We start from the raw sequence: 17,667 nt of genomic DNA, 5'->3' as shown, positions 1-17,667 counted from the left end.
CTCAAACAGAGCTTCCACCTCAAAAACCCACGAGGGAAGTGGCGAAAATGATAATAACAATGACAAGGGCAAAGTAAAAGGAGTCGACTTCTCTGGTCCTGTCCCAAAAGTTTATTATCAGCAATCCACTAGGGTCCATGAGTCCCTAGAACCTGAAAATCCTTATGATCCAGGCAGTCCTACAGCCTCTGATATGGAACCTCCCCCCACCATATCCCGTCAAAAAATTAGGACCGACCCTAGCCTACTCGTCATCAAATCTGATGAAGAGTATACACCTGACCTTAAAGGTCAGACTATGCTGGTTCATTACTGGATCAAAGGTCATGTTCTGCTTATTGCACTTTCTTAGGAAGAAATCTGGTGACTTAGAGGAGTAAAAAACAAATGTAGTAGCCAAATCAAGTGTATAATCTGAATTTAGATCAATGGCTATGGGAGTTTGTGAACTGTTATGGTTAAAGATAATCCTTGATGATTTGAAAATAAGATGTGAAGGACCAATGAGACCATATTGTGACAATAGATCAGCAATAAGTATAGCTCATAATCCTGTACAGCATGATCGCACTAAGCACATTGAGGTGGATAGACATTTCATGAAGGAGAAATTAGATAGTGGACTCATTTGTACGCCATTTGTATCTACAAAAGATTAGGTAGCCGATGTTTTGACAAAAAGGACTTTCAAGCAATATGTTTCAAGATCTAATAAGCAAGCTAGGAATGGAAGATATCCACTCACCCGCTTGAGGGGGAGTGTTGACTGATAGAGGATTTCAAGGAAGATACTCATCATATCAAGATTTGATCCACTAAGATCTTAGAATATCTTAGGATAATTGTTGTAATCTAGAATATCCTATCTATGATTCTCTCTTTTTATGTAGAATATATGATTTTGTACAATCCCAGATTTCACAGGATTTAGATGATTTTACTCAACAATCTGCTATGTATATAAAGCCATGTATATGACATAGAAAAATGTGAATGAAATTATTCAATCATCTTATTCCACACTTACATTCCAAATACTTGGTCTTGGTCCTGCTCAATCTAAATCCTTTGGACTCAAAGGTCTATCTTCAAACCTCCAATTTATCTTATCTTCCTCTTATTTTATTCATATTTATGTATATTATTTAGTTGCTCATGAGTTATGCCAGTATAAGGGTTAGCTTGGGATCAATTTTGGTCCTAAGCACCGTGTGACGTCTCGGGACTCATTTTTAGAGCGTGTCTATCTTCAAACCTCCAATTTATCATTAACTCCTCCCCGAGTCTCGTCAATCAGTACAACATCATCAGCAAATAACATACACCAAGGCACCTCCCCTTAAATACGCCGCATCAAAACATCCATCACTAAGACAAATAAAAACAGGCTAAGAGTCGATCCCTGGTGCAACCCTATCAAAATAGGAAAGTGCTCTGAATCCCCTCCTACCGTTCTCACACGAGTCTTCACACCGTCATACATGTCCTGAATCGACATCATGTACGCCACGGGCACGCCTCTAGCCTCCAAGCACCTCCACAGAATCTCCTGAGAGACTTTGTCATATGCCTTGTCAAGATCAATAAACACCATGTGCAAGTCTTTCCTCTCCCTAAACTACTCCACTAATCTTCTCACGAGGTGAATAACCTCAGTAATCGAACAACTTGGCATAAAATCGAACTGATTCTCGAAAATGGTCACGATCCTCCTCAACTTCAACTCTACCACCTTTTCCCAAAACTTCATAGTATGACTCAACAACTTGATACCCCAAAATTGTTGCAACTCTAAATGTCCTCCTTGTTCTTAGATAATGGTAAAATGATGAATGAAAACTGGAAACAAATTGAACCCAAACAGTGAGAAGGATTTATGAAAATTTATACGTGATAGAACCCAACAAGTTGTTCAATTTTTTGCGTTGATCCCTTAAATGAAGTTAAAAAGCAGGAAAATCGTAAATGGAAAGCTTATTAGCTGGGCTATGAGCTTGATGAAAAATATGGAGGAAGACAAGAAGACACAGATATGGAGGAGGAAGAAGATGGAGTGGGCCATTTGATGTAAAATTCAAAAATCGGGCTAATATTTGTAATAATTTTAGCCTAATGGATATAGAGGGTAATTATCTTTTTTTAAATATAAAATATTTCATAGATAATAACAAGGCCAATATGGTCCTATACAAGAGGTATAACAAAAAGGAGACATCTACAAAAGATGATTCTCTCCAAAAGACACCCAATCCTCTATACAAGCAGGAACTACATGGGTGCACTAAAAGAAATAAAGGATCGAAGACTACTAGTCAATTGAGCAAAGTTCGGCTCTACCCTTTCAAAAACTCTCTTATTCCTCTCTTTCCAAATGACCCACATTAGCGCAATCAAGCCTTGTGCCTTCTTTCTTCTAGCTCCACTCTTCCAACTGAACATTAACTCCTTCACAGATCTTGGCATTACCCAAGAAACGCCAAAGCATCTAAATATACCCCCTCATAACCTCTAGGCTAATCACAATGCAACAAAATAGGATCCACGTAGTCACCCGCCCATTTGCGAAGGAAACACCAACTCAAGCAGACAACTTTTCGTTTTCTAAAATTCGTTGCTGTCAAAATCACTTCTTTAGTAGTTGACCACGTGAAGAAAACTCACCTTCCTTGGCACCTTAGATATTCAAAACGCACGATATGGGGATAGGCACCTTTTTAAATCTAACAGAAAGCACCTTAAACATGATCTTATAATGCTTCCCACTAGATTAATAGGCCTATAGTTCTTCAAGCTCATAGCTCCCTCTCACATAAGAATAATGACAATGAACAAAGCATTCATACATTTCTTGACTTGACCTCTTTCTTGGAATTCGATAATGGTGTCCATCACATCAGTTTTGATCATGTTCCAACAATATTGGAAAAAATCCGAAGAGAAACCATCAGGACCTGGTGCTTTATCACCCCCACAACACTTCATCATCCTTGTTACCTCTTTCACTTCCACGATTGCCCTCTCTAGCTACTCCACCCCCACCCCCCACCCCTCACCCCCAAAACAATTTGATTGACACTTGTGCCCACCTAACTAGGCTTTCACCCTAGTTCCTCCTTCAAAAAACATTCATAATTGCCCCTTCTACTTCTTTCTCCACTAACTCTATGTGGCTCCTTCTCCTACTTGCAATTGTTATCCTATGAAAGAATGTTGCATTGGAATCCCTTACTTTCAACCCGAACGCCCACAATTTGTCTCCAGCTAACCTCTTAGGCCAAGGTAAAATCAGCTAGCTCCCTCTTGACCCTTGTTTTCTTTCCTTCTCCCTCTCTTCTAACTCCCTCCCAATTTCTACCTTCTCTAACTCCCCACTTCGTGCAAAATCTCCCTCATTTTCACCTTTACCCTCTCAAGCACATCCCTATTTCACACCTTATGTCACCTTTAAACAATTTCAACTTCTTGGCAAGTCGATAAAAAGGCCTCTGCACCACCGCGTATCTACCCCACCAGCTAGATACCTTATCCACAAAATAATCCACATTAAGCCACACATACTCGAATCTGAAAGGAGATCTCGTCCTCCTTCCTCTGTTGCCATCCAACAAATTAGGTGAACGGTCCAATAGTTTTGTATGAATTGCGGCTCCTTCGTGAGTTTTAGGGAGAACCCTCTTATCTCTTCAATGAACCTCCCTTGGATACTCTAGATATGATTTCCACGTATGAGTTCATTCTCTTCTCCCATGGATTTATTCTAGTAATTAAATCTTTTAGTTGCTAGAATATCCCTTCTTTCTTCTAAATCTTTTCCCCCTTCCTTTCTACAACAACATACCCCGTGTAATCGCACCTAGTGGGGTCTGGGGAGGGTAAAATATACGCAGTCCATACCACCACCACCGAAGAAGTAGAGAGGTTGTTTCTGATAGACCTCCGGCGCAAGACAAAGATTTCCCCCTTCCTTTCTAGTTCTTAATTATATCGGTGTATCTAATCTTACTCGTCTTGTTTGGATTTCTTACATCCCGTTTTACATCACCCGATGTCCTTTCCGTTTCTTCCCAAAACACACCTTAGACCCCTCTCCCTTATTGGTCAATAAACTCCACCAAAACACCATTCCCCAAATTTTTTAATCTTGTCGCTACCAAATCAACTGCATATTCACCATTTTCCAATCATCCCATAATATAATAAAACCCCCCAATTCCTCACACCAATAATTAGTCCTTTTTCACCAAACTACCGCATATAGTTCTCATAACACTATCATAAATTGTCACCATTTCGACTCCTGAAATAAACTAAATCCATCCCATGCCCCTCAACCTTACCTTGATAATGGCCCTGTTATTTGGTGATAACGATTCCTAGTCAAAGGTAACTAAAATCAATATTGAAATGCAAAATTAAACAACAAAATTAAAGATAGTTGAGAAATAAGAGATGAGGAGTGAAGAAAGAAATGTTCAATTGAACAACAATTAAACCAAAGGGGATGGAGAACTAAATCAAATGCACGAGATACCAAATTGAATCCACAATATGATAACTCGATGATCAATCAAACGAAGAAGATAAAACAAGCAATTCAGGAATCCACCCTAATCATTCGATCTAATCTAACAACTGGAATTGAACCCAATTACTACCCTAACCTAGAATAACTAAATATCAAGTCTATTCAAGACAATTCAATCATCTAAAATCTAAGTACAAAAATGGCGAAGGCAACTATTTAAGCCCAAAAGTTACTATTTTGGAAATAACCCACAAAGGAACTTATTGATTGGACAATTGGCATCTTAATCACCCATGGTCTTGTGTTTTTATTGCTCTATGGCATCATTTGGGCTCCAAGCTATCATCCATATATGGAAGCACATCTTAATGTGTCCCATGGTAACCATGCTCGTATCATTTGGGTCATTCATCCCATTCACATTCCAACCAAAAATCTTACTATCCATCAAACAACTTTTTCAACACACATCATCACATCCCTCCCCCGCCACTTCTCTCTTTATCAAACCCTTATTTCTTCTCTCATACACTACTAAACTGTCCACCCCTTTTTTGCATCCCTTTATGATTTCTCTACCTAAGGAGTCGACCTTTGCTCCTCCATTTAACTCTTGTGCAATGCAGTCTTATCAAAAGCAAAAAGCACAAAAAAGCTCTAAGGTCCATTTGGGGTTTAAGCGCAAAATATGAAAGCATGGGCATTAAGGAAAAAAAGCGCATAGGGAGAAAAAAAATACAAATATATATGTTTAGTCCAAGATTAATAATTATAAGCACGAATGACAAATAAATGAACAAAGAAATTGAAAAAAAATAAAGATAAAGTGAAATATCAATTTTTTTGGGTCGCCTTTTCAGAAGAGGCTCATTGGCGAGGAAAAATACGCTTAGAAATTAATGACAACACTGAAGCGCAGATTAAGCGAGACGAAGCGCTCAACACATTTTGAGCCTTGCTTTAGGGCTTAAGTGTGCTGTAAGCGCGCCTTTGATAACATTAGTTCAATGTGAGAAGTAATCCAATAACTTTCTTCTCCCTACCTTTAAAGGGCACACCGAGAAATTTCCCAAAACTAAGCTAGCGTTTGGCCATAGATTACCAAATATTTTTGGGAAACCATATTTGGGTGAAGTCTGGCTTGAAGTGACAACATGTGTTTGGCCACAGTTTTTGGGAAACATACTTCACTTTCTTCAAAAAAAAAAAAGAACATGAAACATGATATTTACCCATAAGTTCTAAAAATTATTAAAAAAATCAATAAATGTGATATAAAATTATCATTTTATAATGAACTAGATAATACATTATCCAAAAATCATAATACGAAATTTTAATAAAATACTCATTACATAATTACTAGCTAGTACAATTCGTCAAATTACAATTAGTTACGAAGATCCATCGATGCAAAAAATAAATAATAACAACGACAGCAACTAACTATACTTAGATATTATCTTCCCACATTCTACGATCTCTTTAATAGGAATGTGTTTAATAAGGGGTTAGATAGACAGAATTATAGTTGGAGTCATCAGTGATGGGCCTTTTTTTATAAAATTAAAGTTTGGTATAAGTTTTAAAATTTTAAAAGAAATTAACATGTATATTTTGGCCCAAAACCACCATTTTGTAGATTTGGGATTTTCGATTGTTTGCCGAACACTTTTCCCAAAACTGGAAAAACTTTATGGCCAAACAAATTTTGCCAAAAAGCGATTGCAATATCTATGGCCAAACGGGTCCTAAGATACTTCTCTCACGCCCACTTGGATAACATCCTTAGTATAGATAATAGCCAACAGAATGGGATTATGTTCCTTTGCATTCAGTACCTCCATTTCCACCTCTTTCACCAATGAATGAACCTAAACTAAAAGCAGCTCCTTAGGAACAAGGGATTGTCTCAAGCGCATCTTCAACAGCCTATACAAGTGATTGAAAATTAATGCCCTTCATGAAACACCCTCCGATAGCTCCCAGCAACTACTTGCAATAAAAACCTAACCTTAACGCAACACACTAGTAGGATGACAAACTATGTGGCACTATAAGACTACCAAAGACTTCTCTGGCCCTAAAAAAGACTTTGAAGCCAAGTTTTTACCATCACTAAAGACCACTCCCCCCTTCCCCAAAGAAGAGTCACTCATTTCCTTCTAGAAAAACCAACAGTATCCCCCACCTTTTTTTAGCACCGTTGAGGTCGCCGGAAGCACATTTCCGCCCACTTAGACCAGCAGACGCAATCGTCCGAGCATCTAACACCTTCTCAGGCAAAATTGCCATAGTCTATTAAATCAAAGTCTCCTCCCTCCTATTTCTTTGAGTTCCGGCGTCTAGCATCTTTAGAGTTAGAAGAAAAGCTTCAGAAACTCTTTCCTTTGTTATGCACCTGAATATCATCAACTCTTTGATCCTCAGGATTCAAACGATATTTAAGGCCTAATTTTGCGTCCCCCACGTAATTCTCAAAAGTTTTTAGCTCATTTTTTGGTTGCGAGAATAGGGAGATTCCACTTGTGGGATTACACGGGGTATGTTGTTGCAGATCAAGGAGATTCCGACCAAATTGCATAAGGCTGCTACTATGCCGACCCTCTGCAGTAAAAGAGTTGAACTTGGTTTTACTTCAAATCGATTTAGCTCCATTTTATTATTGAACCAGTCTTACCTAAATTTTTCGCTCGGTTCATCTACTGATGGGATAGCTTATCTTTTCCCATTTAAAAATTAGTCTCCTTCCATATCCAAAACCCCTATCGCTCATGTCCCTTTCAACTGTTACCGATTGCTTGCTAGCTTTTAGTGAAACCTAATCCCCCTCCCCATAACCCTTTATCCTCCCTTCACCCCTCTTCGCCCTTCTCCCAATCCATTTCCCTACCCCACCACCTTCAACATAAATACAAGCCAAAACTTGAGGCACATCTAAATCTTAAAACTCATGTCTCCATCAACCACCATTGTAACAGGTATTCTCCCCTTCTCACCACAATTCTACCCTTGCCACAACATGCAAACTGCAAATACCATCAACAAAGCGTCCACACAAATCCTCAATCTTCTTAAAAAGGTCAAGACACCAAAGATGGACTGGCATACTATCCCAACCAGATTTACCACTGTAGTATTGCTAGACAAAAATGAGAATTAAGGCACCCATCTTATTCCACCCAACTATCTTTCTTCAAGAAATTCCCCCGAGCCATCTTCTTCCCTTTTGTAAAATATTTGATACCTACACCTTGTTTGTGAAACTGAAAAGGTACTACATATCTCCCAGTTGCGTAAATTTCAACCCAACAGTTACTCACCATTTTTTCGTTGCCCAGTTTTTTATGACCTTCGATGTTCCTACCTATTTCGAGAAAGACCCAATCAAAAAAAGACTTCAAAAAGTTCTTTCTATGCTCTTTCGAGAACGAGAATTGCAGCTCCATTTCAAAATTTTTCTTTCGATGACATCTTCCTCCTAACTCTAAGAGTCTGCTTGGATTGGCTTTTGGCTTTTGTCTTATAAGCCAAAAGGCCATAAGTTAGAAATCCTAACTTATGGCTTTTGGCTTAACTTTTATCATTTTGATTACAATCAAGTGCTTTAAAATCAAGGTGCTTATAAGCACTTTTTTATTTTACCCAAACACTACAAAAGTGCTTAAAAGCACTTAAAATAAGACGATCCAAACATGCTCTAAAACTGGCAATGAGACCGCTTCCTTGAAAGACGTGCTCCACATTCCCCGATTCTAGAGAGACGTAGGAGCTTATCCCTACGTAGAAAAACATACAAGTCACTCATCCCGATTAAAAACTTGGCAAATATCATACCTAATGTAAGTGTATTAATAGCTAAGCCTTTAATCCACCTGGCTAGTTTTTCCAATAAGGAATCCTTTGATTCCACCATGCGTTTTTCTTAGTTTTTACCTTATTCACATTGGTTCCAAAATATTTTCATAAATGAACTTAAAACTATGCATTTCTACAAAATTCCTCTTTGACGGTTATTTTATATTAGAGGTCCGATTAATAATCGTCTAATAGAACTAGCATTATGCTCATTTTGAAAAGGTCGAACCAGCCTTTTACTTTTTCTAGCTATCTTTTATGTAGTCCATTTCAAGAGAATGATATGTGCCCCCAACAGAAATCTGAGATTTTTGTTTTCTTGCACATCAATGTCAAAGCATAATAGTAAATGACCCGTAAGACCATATTCCCAATGTATGCCTCAGCTACAAGAAGGCATAAGGCCCACTTTGAACATGTCTTAAAAGCAAGAAGGTTTATTCTAGCTGGAATGTTTGCTGAGATTGGAGCTTATACATGTGTCCAGAAGACATCAAACCCAACTAGGATGATGGACCATTTTCTCATTTGCATAATTCAGAGAAAAGGCTAATTATGATGAACATTTCCTCATATCACGTCCTTGGGAGGCCGATCCACTAAGAGAATCACCAAGAGTTGGGATCTATGGAAGATTTCAGTCCCCTATGTCTAAAGGGTGAGAGGGGTCTGACATCCAGTTAAACTCTTCAAAGAGTTATCAGGCAGCTCAAGTTGGTCCAGCCAGCTCATGAGCTGCTTTTGTACTGTGTCCTTGAGACAGTTCATATAACATGACAGAATCAATGCACAAGTGACAACTTTTCACTTGTCATCTCATGCTGAGGAGAAATTTTAGTGTAAACAACGGACTGCTTTGAATTCACGCTTTATGATGAGGTATTAGAGATCTCACCGACTCGCCTTTACAATGTGGGTGTTTCAAGTGGAAGACAAGTTTCAATGTTTGGGTGGAATTTGAGTGCTATGATAAGTCTGTCCGGTCCAGCTAATTCACTTTGTGAAAGTAGATTACAACAACAACAACAAACCCAGTGTATTCCCACCTAGTGGGGTCTGGGGGGGGTAAGATGTACGCAGTCCATACCTCTACTTTGTGAAAGTAGATTACCAAATAGAATTATGAAACCCAAATCCAGAAACCATCTTGACTTCTCAGTTAAAGGAAGCAATCAACGAAAAATTCTATATTTAACATAAAGAAAATAAGTATTCAGACAACAGCCGTGGATAATACAAGAAAAGAATGTACCTGGACCAGAATATCCCTTAAATGCTGAAATTATATACTTAAACAAAAGAATGCAACAGACCTCAAGGAAAAATGTCTCCTTCTGAGCAGCACTGAATTCTATCCTACACATGGGACACAAGAACCGGACATGAACAACTAAGTACCTATTGCTTGGAAATTTATGATATCATGTACACAAAAGCTAAAATGAGGACTGCACATATCAAAGGTAATACTTGTTTGGCTAAGCACATAATACTAACCAAAGTAAGCGATAATAATAGAATGCCAAAATTAAAAGATCAAAGATGCCATAAAAATAAACTTTAATTTTGAAGAAACTGAACAGTCCCTTGCACCACTTAAATATGAGAACATGGTTACATATGTTTTAACTTATCTTGCAGTCTCCAGGTTACAAAGATTCCCCCAGTCATTCCCTGTTTAGTGTACTTTTTAATTCTAAGCCAGCAATCACAACCACAAGAACATATTTATTTCCCTTGCTGAGGTATTCCACTATCATCCCTATACATCTTCTATGGCTGAAAAATCCACGAGTCCCAGTGGCGCATGGTTCAAATTTCAAAAATCAGTGGATAAAAGCCCCACAACTCTGCCTTCCTCCAATTAAATTTCAGCCTTTAACTGTGGCAGGGTTCGAACCCGTGACGTGCACCTTACACACACATCACACGCTATGCTCTTACAACTAGACCAAGCCTCAAGGGGCAATCTCCTTTTATTTAATCATAAAACCACAATACATAAAATATACCAAATCACATAAATTACAGTACATCAAGTAAATATAATGCATACATGTGTGTGTGTGTTCACAGATATGTGGATACAGAATTCAGCGAGTTCAAGAGCATGAAGATCTACTTTTGGAATCACATATTAGGTTGCATCAGCAGTACATATATATGATGTGCGAGTTACGATCTGCTTGACTGCAAATTTCCAATATATAGCCACTTACCAGCCCCTTTTTATCAACTGGGCCGCTACAGACGCAACTTTTGCTTGAACATAGCCCTCAGGTGAACTTGCATGTTGTATAGCAGAGTGAAAACAAAAGCTGCAGTAAATGACTAAATTTTAGAGAATACCAGAGTAGAAAGATGTATCCTATCATTTTTTTCCCCTTCTCTTTTTAGGGGAGAGGGGGTCAATTCTTGACAAGGGTGGGAGAGTATTATATCTTACAGATTTGGCGCTGATGAGAAAGATCTATAGAAATAATTAAAAGCCTATTAAGCATGACAGTTCTGTATTTTAAGGAGATAATATTTCAAATTGTTTCTCATTTATACGCGTCTCAAAATAATAGAAGAAAGTAATTTATTTAGTGTCAATGTAGGTTCAATGTTTCACTTTCTGAGAAACATAACACCTAAGAAAGAAATGAAGAATGAATGTGTTGATTATTGTCCCAAGCTATGGGCGTTTAAATAGTACATACACCTATACTAAACTACAGAAAAAATCAAAATTCATAATTACAATATTTCCTTAGTTGATTGTTAGTGTATACAACATTCTAAATACTACCACCCAAGATGGTGCATTCAAGTATGTACCAAGCTTGTTATAAATGTAACTAATTTGAGGACCAGCAAGATATCTGCAAAATTGATCAACTGACTTCACAGACTTTGTGACAATGTCTCCCAAGATTATCTAAATGATAATCGATTTCTATGTGTTTAGTTGTCTCATCAAACACCGCATTCAATAAAATATAAAGAGTCATTCAATTATAACGCACAAGTTCCATCTGGTTGGCATATCCAACCTCTAATTCTTTGAGCAACTCTTTTATCCAAATTAGCTCACAAGTTGCTATTGCCAACAATAACATACTTACACAAGTGGGGTCTTGGGAGGGTACAATGTACGCAAAACTTACCGCTACCTTAGTGAGGTAAGAGGTTGTTTCTGATAGATCCTCAACTCAAAGAAAATTATCCGACGCAGGATTGTAATAAAATTAAGTCAACAAAATTGGAAAATATAAAACAAGTGCAGCAACAATTAGTAATATACATTGATAAACAAGAAATTTTGCAATAACCAAAATACTACTAAAACGGAGAAAGGGAAAGGAGGAGGCTAGCCCTTCCTCTGCACAAAGTGCGACAACATTCAGCTACCTACTAACCTTCTACCCTAATCTTCAACCTCCATACCTTACATATCGCGTCCCCAATTAGCTAAAGTTGTGGTATGTCCTATCTAATCACCTCCCCCAGTTCTTTTTCGACCCACCTCTACCTCTCCTAATTCCTCTAAAGTCAACCTCTCACAGCTCCTTGTGGGCATATCCTTGCACCTCCTCTTCACATGGATGAACCATCTCAGTCTCGCTTCACTCATCTTGTCCGTCACCAATGCCACTCTCGCCTTGTCCCGTATAGCTACGTTCTTAATCATATCTCTCCGAACATGCTCACATATCCATTTGATAATCGTTATCTATGCTACCTTCACCTTTTTGAATAAGTGCACTTGACAAGCTAGCACTCTGTCCCATCCAACAACATTATTGGTTTAACCACCACTCTATCGAACTTACCTTAGCCTTGGAGTACATTCTTATAGCACAGAACCCTAAAGGCGAGCCTCTATTTCACCCACCCCACTCCAATCGATGTGCAGCATCATTGTCAGCCTCCTTGTCTCCTTGGATAACGGGGACCCAGATACTTGAAGTTTCATTTCATAGGTCTTAATAGCGCCTCAAATCTTTACTTTCGCATTCGCCCCATGTGTTAGGGCACTAAACTTGCACTCCAAATACTTTGTCTTAGTTCTACTTAACCTAAAGCCTTTGGACTCTAGGGCTTTTCTCAATACCTTCAACCTATCTTAACTCCATCGTCTAGTCAATCAATGTTGTCATCTGCGAATACACCGCAGCACCTACCCTTGAATACATTGTGCCTATTCAACCATCACTAAGGCCAAGAAAAACAGGATAAGGGTTGTTCACGACAGGGAAATGTATTTGAGTCAATTCACATTGTTCTAACTAGAGTTTTAGCTCCATCTTACATGTCCTTAACAACCCTAATGTACGCCACAAGCACACCTCTAGACTCCAAACATCCCCAAAGAATTCCTTAGAGACATTATCACATATCTTTTCTAGGTCAATGAACACCATGACAATCTTTTTTTTTTTTTGAAACCAGTAACTTCTTATATATTAGAACAAGGTTGTGCACAACCATATTTATAAGCGTACTACCAAAATCTATGATCCTATATCTATAATGAATCTAAAACATAATAATAGAGACAGGGTTCTGATTACACCAAAAACAAAAAATCAAGATACAATTTAAGTTGATTTGTTGCACACTATTTTCTACATTTTCAAAACATCCAGAATTTCGTTCTTTCCAGATTGACCACCAAATGCTAGCTGGAACTATCCTCCATCTGCTTCTACTCTTTGCCTGCATTCCCACTAGATCTCAGCTTGATAAAGGCTTCTGTAACCATGATACACCTCTAAGGTTCAAAAACAATCTCCACAACTGCCCTGTTATCTTGCAATGCAAAAACAAATGGTTAACTATTTCTTCCTTCTCACCAAATAGGAAGCATCTGGGGCATATAATCATTCCCCCTTTCATGAGATTCTCCTAAGTAAAAACTGCCTCCCTTGCCAAAAGCCATACAAAACATGCCACTTTGTATGGAATTTTGGTTTTCCAAATATTCTTCCATGGCCACCTGTTTAGTAGCATGTTGGAGTTGTTCAACCTTTTGTAAGCTTTACTTACCTTGAAAGAGCCCTTTTCACTGCCTAGCCACCTTAGTTCATCAATTCCTTCAACCCACTAAAGTGTTCAATTTGACTTATGAATTCTGCCATTCTTTGCACTTCCCAATCATTTTTTTTAAAAGAATTTTAGGGGCTGAGCAACACCCCCAGGTTTTTCATTAAACTGCAAAAACTGTACATAGAAGGGGGGGCATAAACCTGACCTCCAAATGTGTTACAATATATGAGAGTGTGATCTAAAATATGTGAATATGCAATGTGCAATTATGCAACTGTATGACTTGCCTAAGCCTTCTTTCTTATTTCATCTACACACTAAGGAGGTTCATGTATCTTAGTCAACTTCCTTCCCCTGAAACTTGACATGCCTAGTTGATCAAGCTTGAAGTATCCTGCAACTTCTGGTGGGGACAACTGTGAAAATAATGTTTTGGCTGGTCACTTTGATGATTAACTTTGGACAGAGCATCTGCTACAAAATTAGCTTCTCTGTAGACATGTCTACACATGCACAGGTGAAATTGTGAGATGAACTTCTGTAAAGAATCCACAAGAGGTTGTAGTTGTCATGGTACTGATACTTGGCCCTTTATCCACCTGATCAGGAGTTCAGAATCAACCTCCACCACAACCTGCTGAATACCATTGTTCAAGCACCAAGATAAGCCCCATATAGCAGCTTCCACCACTGCTTGGTTATTAGTCCCATGCCCCAGGGGAGTAGCATAAGCATAGATGAGCTCACCCTTATGACTTCTAATAACCCCCCAGCACCAATCCTTCCAAGATTATTGAGTGCACTACCATCGAAATTCAGTTTGACCACTGAGTTGGTGGTTTAGACCAATACACTGTTGTGACTCTTGTCTCTTGTCTACATTTCTCCATATATGCTGCCAGATTAGACCAGCCATGAGGACATGGGATGTAAGGAAAAGTTGTATTAAGCAGAAGGGGGATATCTTTGTATATCAGAAATTTAACTCTGGCTAGTTGGGGTTGTTTGGAACCATATTTAACAGCACATCTGTTCTTCCACAAATTCCAACAAATGATAATTGGCAAAGCCTGCAACACCAGTTTATAAGCTCTATTAACTGCTCTAGTTTTCCACCACTGCAACAGCAAGTATTTGATTGAGGTAGAGACATAGGTAAGGCCCATAGTTGAGGAGAAATATTGCCAAATATGATTAGCAAATGGACCCTCTATAAAAGGGCGAGGAATATTGTCCCAGCCATCAATAGGACAATATCCACAGCTAACAGGGGCTATACCAAAGTGACCAAGTCTCTCATTTGTAGGCAATTTCTTTCTCGGCACTCTCTAAAGAAGAAATGAGCATTTGAAAGGAATCCATCTTTGCCAGATATAACTATTCAGCAACGTTATGTCTTTATGCTCTCTAGCCAATCCCCAAGCAGAGGAACAACTGAATTCACCAGTTGGACTTAGAGTCCAAAGTAAGAAATCAGGGACCCTTCCTGATACTGGAATGGAGTTCTGAGAATAGACTGCACTAGAGGAGAAGGAAGTACAGTGGCTAACTGCTGCATATTTCACTCACCATCAAGTATGAATGCTGCTACTTTGACATTACTTGACCTTACACCATCATTTCTGTAATTATGAAGTGCTCCAAATCCAAACCAGTTGTCCCACCAAAAATAACAAGTACCTAATTTGATCCTCCATAAAATATGTTGCTCAGCTTCTTTTTTGTTCTTCATCATAGTTTTCCACACCAGAGAATGCCCAGAGGTCCTTTTATTAGCTACAGCATTCACTCTCTTGCAATATTTTGCAAGTAAAAACTTCCCCCAGAGAGTCTTATTGCTTCTGAATTTCCACCATTGCTTTAGCTGCATAGCCTTACATATATCAGCAATATGTCTAACTCCAATACCACCTTCTGTTGTTGGGAAACATAGTTCCTTCCAGGATGCCCAATGGTATTTCTTCTTGTTATCTTTCCAACCCTAAAAGAAATCAGCAAATAGGGCCAAGAGTTGTTTTATAATAGTCAGTTGTCTTCTGAAACTGAAATTCCACCCCTCTTGTGTCCAAAGTTCAGCTATTGAACTATGTCGGCGATTCACTATGGAGTGTATTCCTGTCCTTTCCATATTACCAACCTCATGCCAATCATCATTCCAAACACGGGTTTTTCTCCCATTGTTCACTTTGATCCTGGAGAAACTTTTCAATTCTCCTTGTACGAGCAGGTCTATGCTATTATGTCTTTTGTGAGAAATGGCATTTGTTGAAGAACTTTGTATTTTTGTCCCCCTCCTTTAGCCATAAAGCTCTGGACCTTTGTCTCCGTGCAATCTCCTCCTTTTTAATCAATTCCTCGTATTCTAGCATTAGCCTTGCTTTTCTTTGTACATCTTCTTCGGTAAGAATTCTGTCTCTTGATATGGATTCTATTTCTACCAACTTAACTTACTTAACAGGATCTTTTATGGGGCACCTAAATTCCTTTTCTCACCTTTGCTCCACTCTTTGAGTTTGCTCTTCAAAGCTTTCATCTTGCATGTTAGAATGTAATTCGGTCTACTAGCAAAATTAAAGTTGTTCTACCATCCCCTAATTTTGTCAGTGAAGCCATCGGTGTTCAACCACCAATTTTCGAACTTAAACTAGCTTCTTTTCCTATCACAAGATCCACCTTAAATGGCAATAGGAGTGTGATCAGAAGTTATCCTCTGTAATGGCATCATCCCATTCTTCAAATATTAGAATCCTATCAATTCTTGATGCAGCTTCATGATTTTCCCCTTTGAACCAGGTATATTTGGCATCCTCCAGCTCCAAAACGATAAGACACATGTCCTCAATAAAATCTGAGAATTCCCTCATCCCTCTTGTTAATCTAGTGCAGTTCCTCTTATCTGAGATGAACCTACATACATTAAAATCCCCATATACTGCCCATGGATTGAAGACCCCTAACAGACCCAACTTCCTCCCATACTAATCTCCTTTTAACATAGCAATTGGGGGCATAGACCCCTCTAATATGGTAGGAGAAATTTTGCATCAGTGCTTCAAATTTACATGTTAAAGTATACACCCCTATTTCTAGGACCTCCCCGTTCCAAACTCTAGTATCCCAAAGCATCAAAATTCCCCCTCTTGTCCCACTAGCCTCTAGACAAGCAAATTTTATCCACAACCACCCCTATTTGTTTAACTATTTCTGTCAGCTCCCCTCCTAGCTTTGTTTCTTGGATGCATATAATATCAGCATTCCAACCCATCACCATACTTTTAACTAATCTCCTTTTATCCGTACAACCCTTCACATTTAATGAACTCAGTTTGAGCTATATTAAGCAATTTTTAAACAGTTTCTCCGTTTGTTCCTATCAATCCCACTCTTAAATTTCACATCAAAAGCTACCAAACTCTTTAATTCTTGTGCCCCTTTGAATCTAGATCTTTTACATATTGCATCTGACTCCATTCTTTTTGCTATCATGCAGCTATCTAGCCCTCAATCTAATCCTTGGCTGGTCATATGCCACCCTCTCATTCTTCTTCCTTGACATCTAAATCCATAACCATAAGCTTATGTTGGGCTGTAAGATTCTCGTTGGGGTCAGTGTTTTAGACGGCGAAAGGCGACAAAAGGCGACAAGGATCTGCCTCGCCTCAAGGGGAGGCAAGCAACGAAGCGCTCACCTTTTTTAAGTGAAGCACCAATTAATACAAAAAAATTAAAATATTTAATTGCATATATAAATAACAAAATCTCAATAGCAATAACATTAGCAAATATTTCAATTCAAAAACTAGAAGTAGATGGTAGATGTTAAAAGTCTAGAACTTGAATGACTGGATATTCATAAGACAAGCAATACTAAAACTCTAAAAGTGTATTCTACTTCAAGATTTTCAAAATCTTGAAGTCCAAGATTCATTTCATGATATTTCCCTCATCTTCTTCCTCTTTAGATTCTTCATCAACTAGGGTCTGATTCTGACTTTAACTTCCTCTTTTTTGAAATAGGTAACGTTCGAATCTGACTTGAACTTGTAGCTTCTTTTTAAATCCGAACTTTGGAGAAAAAAGTTATGATTTGTGGTTGTGTGTAATTAAAACCCTCATATTGCCTTTTAACTTTTAAACTAATGTCAATTTAAAAAAAAAAAACAAAAGGTGACGCCATTGTCGCCTTTCTCATTGCGTCGCCTCTTGCATTTCTCGTCGCATCGCCTTTAGCCATTTCTTGCCTTTGCGAGATT

At 38.4% G+C, this 17,667-nt stretch overlaps 1 protein-coding gene across 15 annotated transcripts in view; it reads right to left on the bottom strand.

Annotated features, from left to right (window-relative positions):
* Nucleotides 1-17,667, bottom strand: part of LOC107867880 (exportin-4) — a 109,284-nt gene that overhangs the window by 81,499 nt on the left and 10,118 nt on the right. For 11 of the 15 annotated variants that reach the window (XR_007055075.1, XR_007055076.1, XR_007055073.1 and 8 more), the window contains 2 exons: nt 10,603-10,701; nt 9,697-9,739 (listed from right to left, as the gene is read on the bottom strand). Coding sequence is in view for 7 of the 15 variants with exons in the window: in XM_047411946.1 (XP_047267902.1) it covers nt 9,697-9,739; nt 10,603-10,701 (142 nt within the window). In the remaining 8 variants the exon portion in view is untranslated. The remainder of the gene's footprint in view (nt 1-9,696; nt 9,740-10,602; nt 10,702-17,667) is intronic. The other 4 variants (XR_007055080.1, XR_007055079.1, XR_007055078.1 and 1 more) reach the window with 2 other exon arrangements.

Source organism: Capsicum annuum, chromosome 4 (assembly GCF_002878395.1).
Source record: "Capsicum annuum cultivar UCD-10X-F1 chromosome 4, UCD10Xv1.1, whole genome shotgun sequence".
Taxonomy (NCBI): Eukaryota; Viridiplantae; Streptophyta; class Magnoliopsida; order Solanales; family Solanaceae; genus Capsicum; species Capsicum annuum.
The sequence above is the reverse complement of the archived record's forward strand: the minus strand, read 5'-3'. Positions and strand labels throughout refer to the sequence as shown.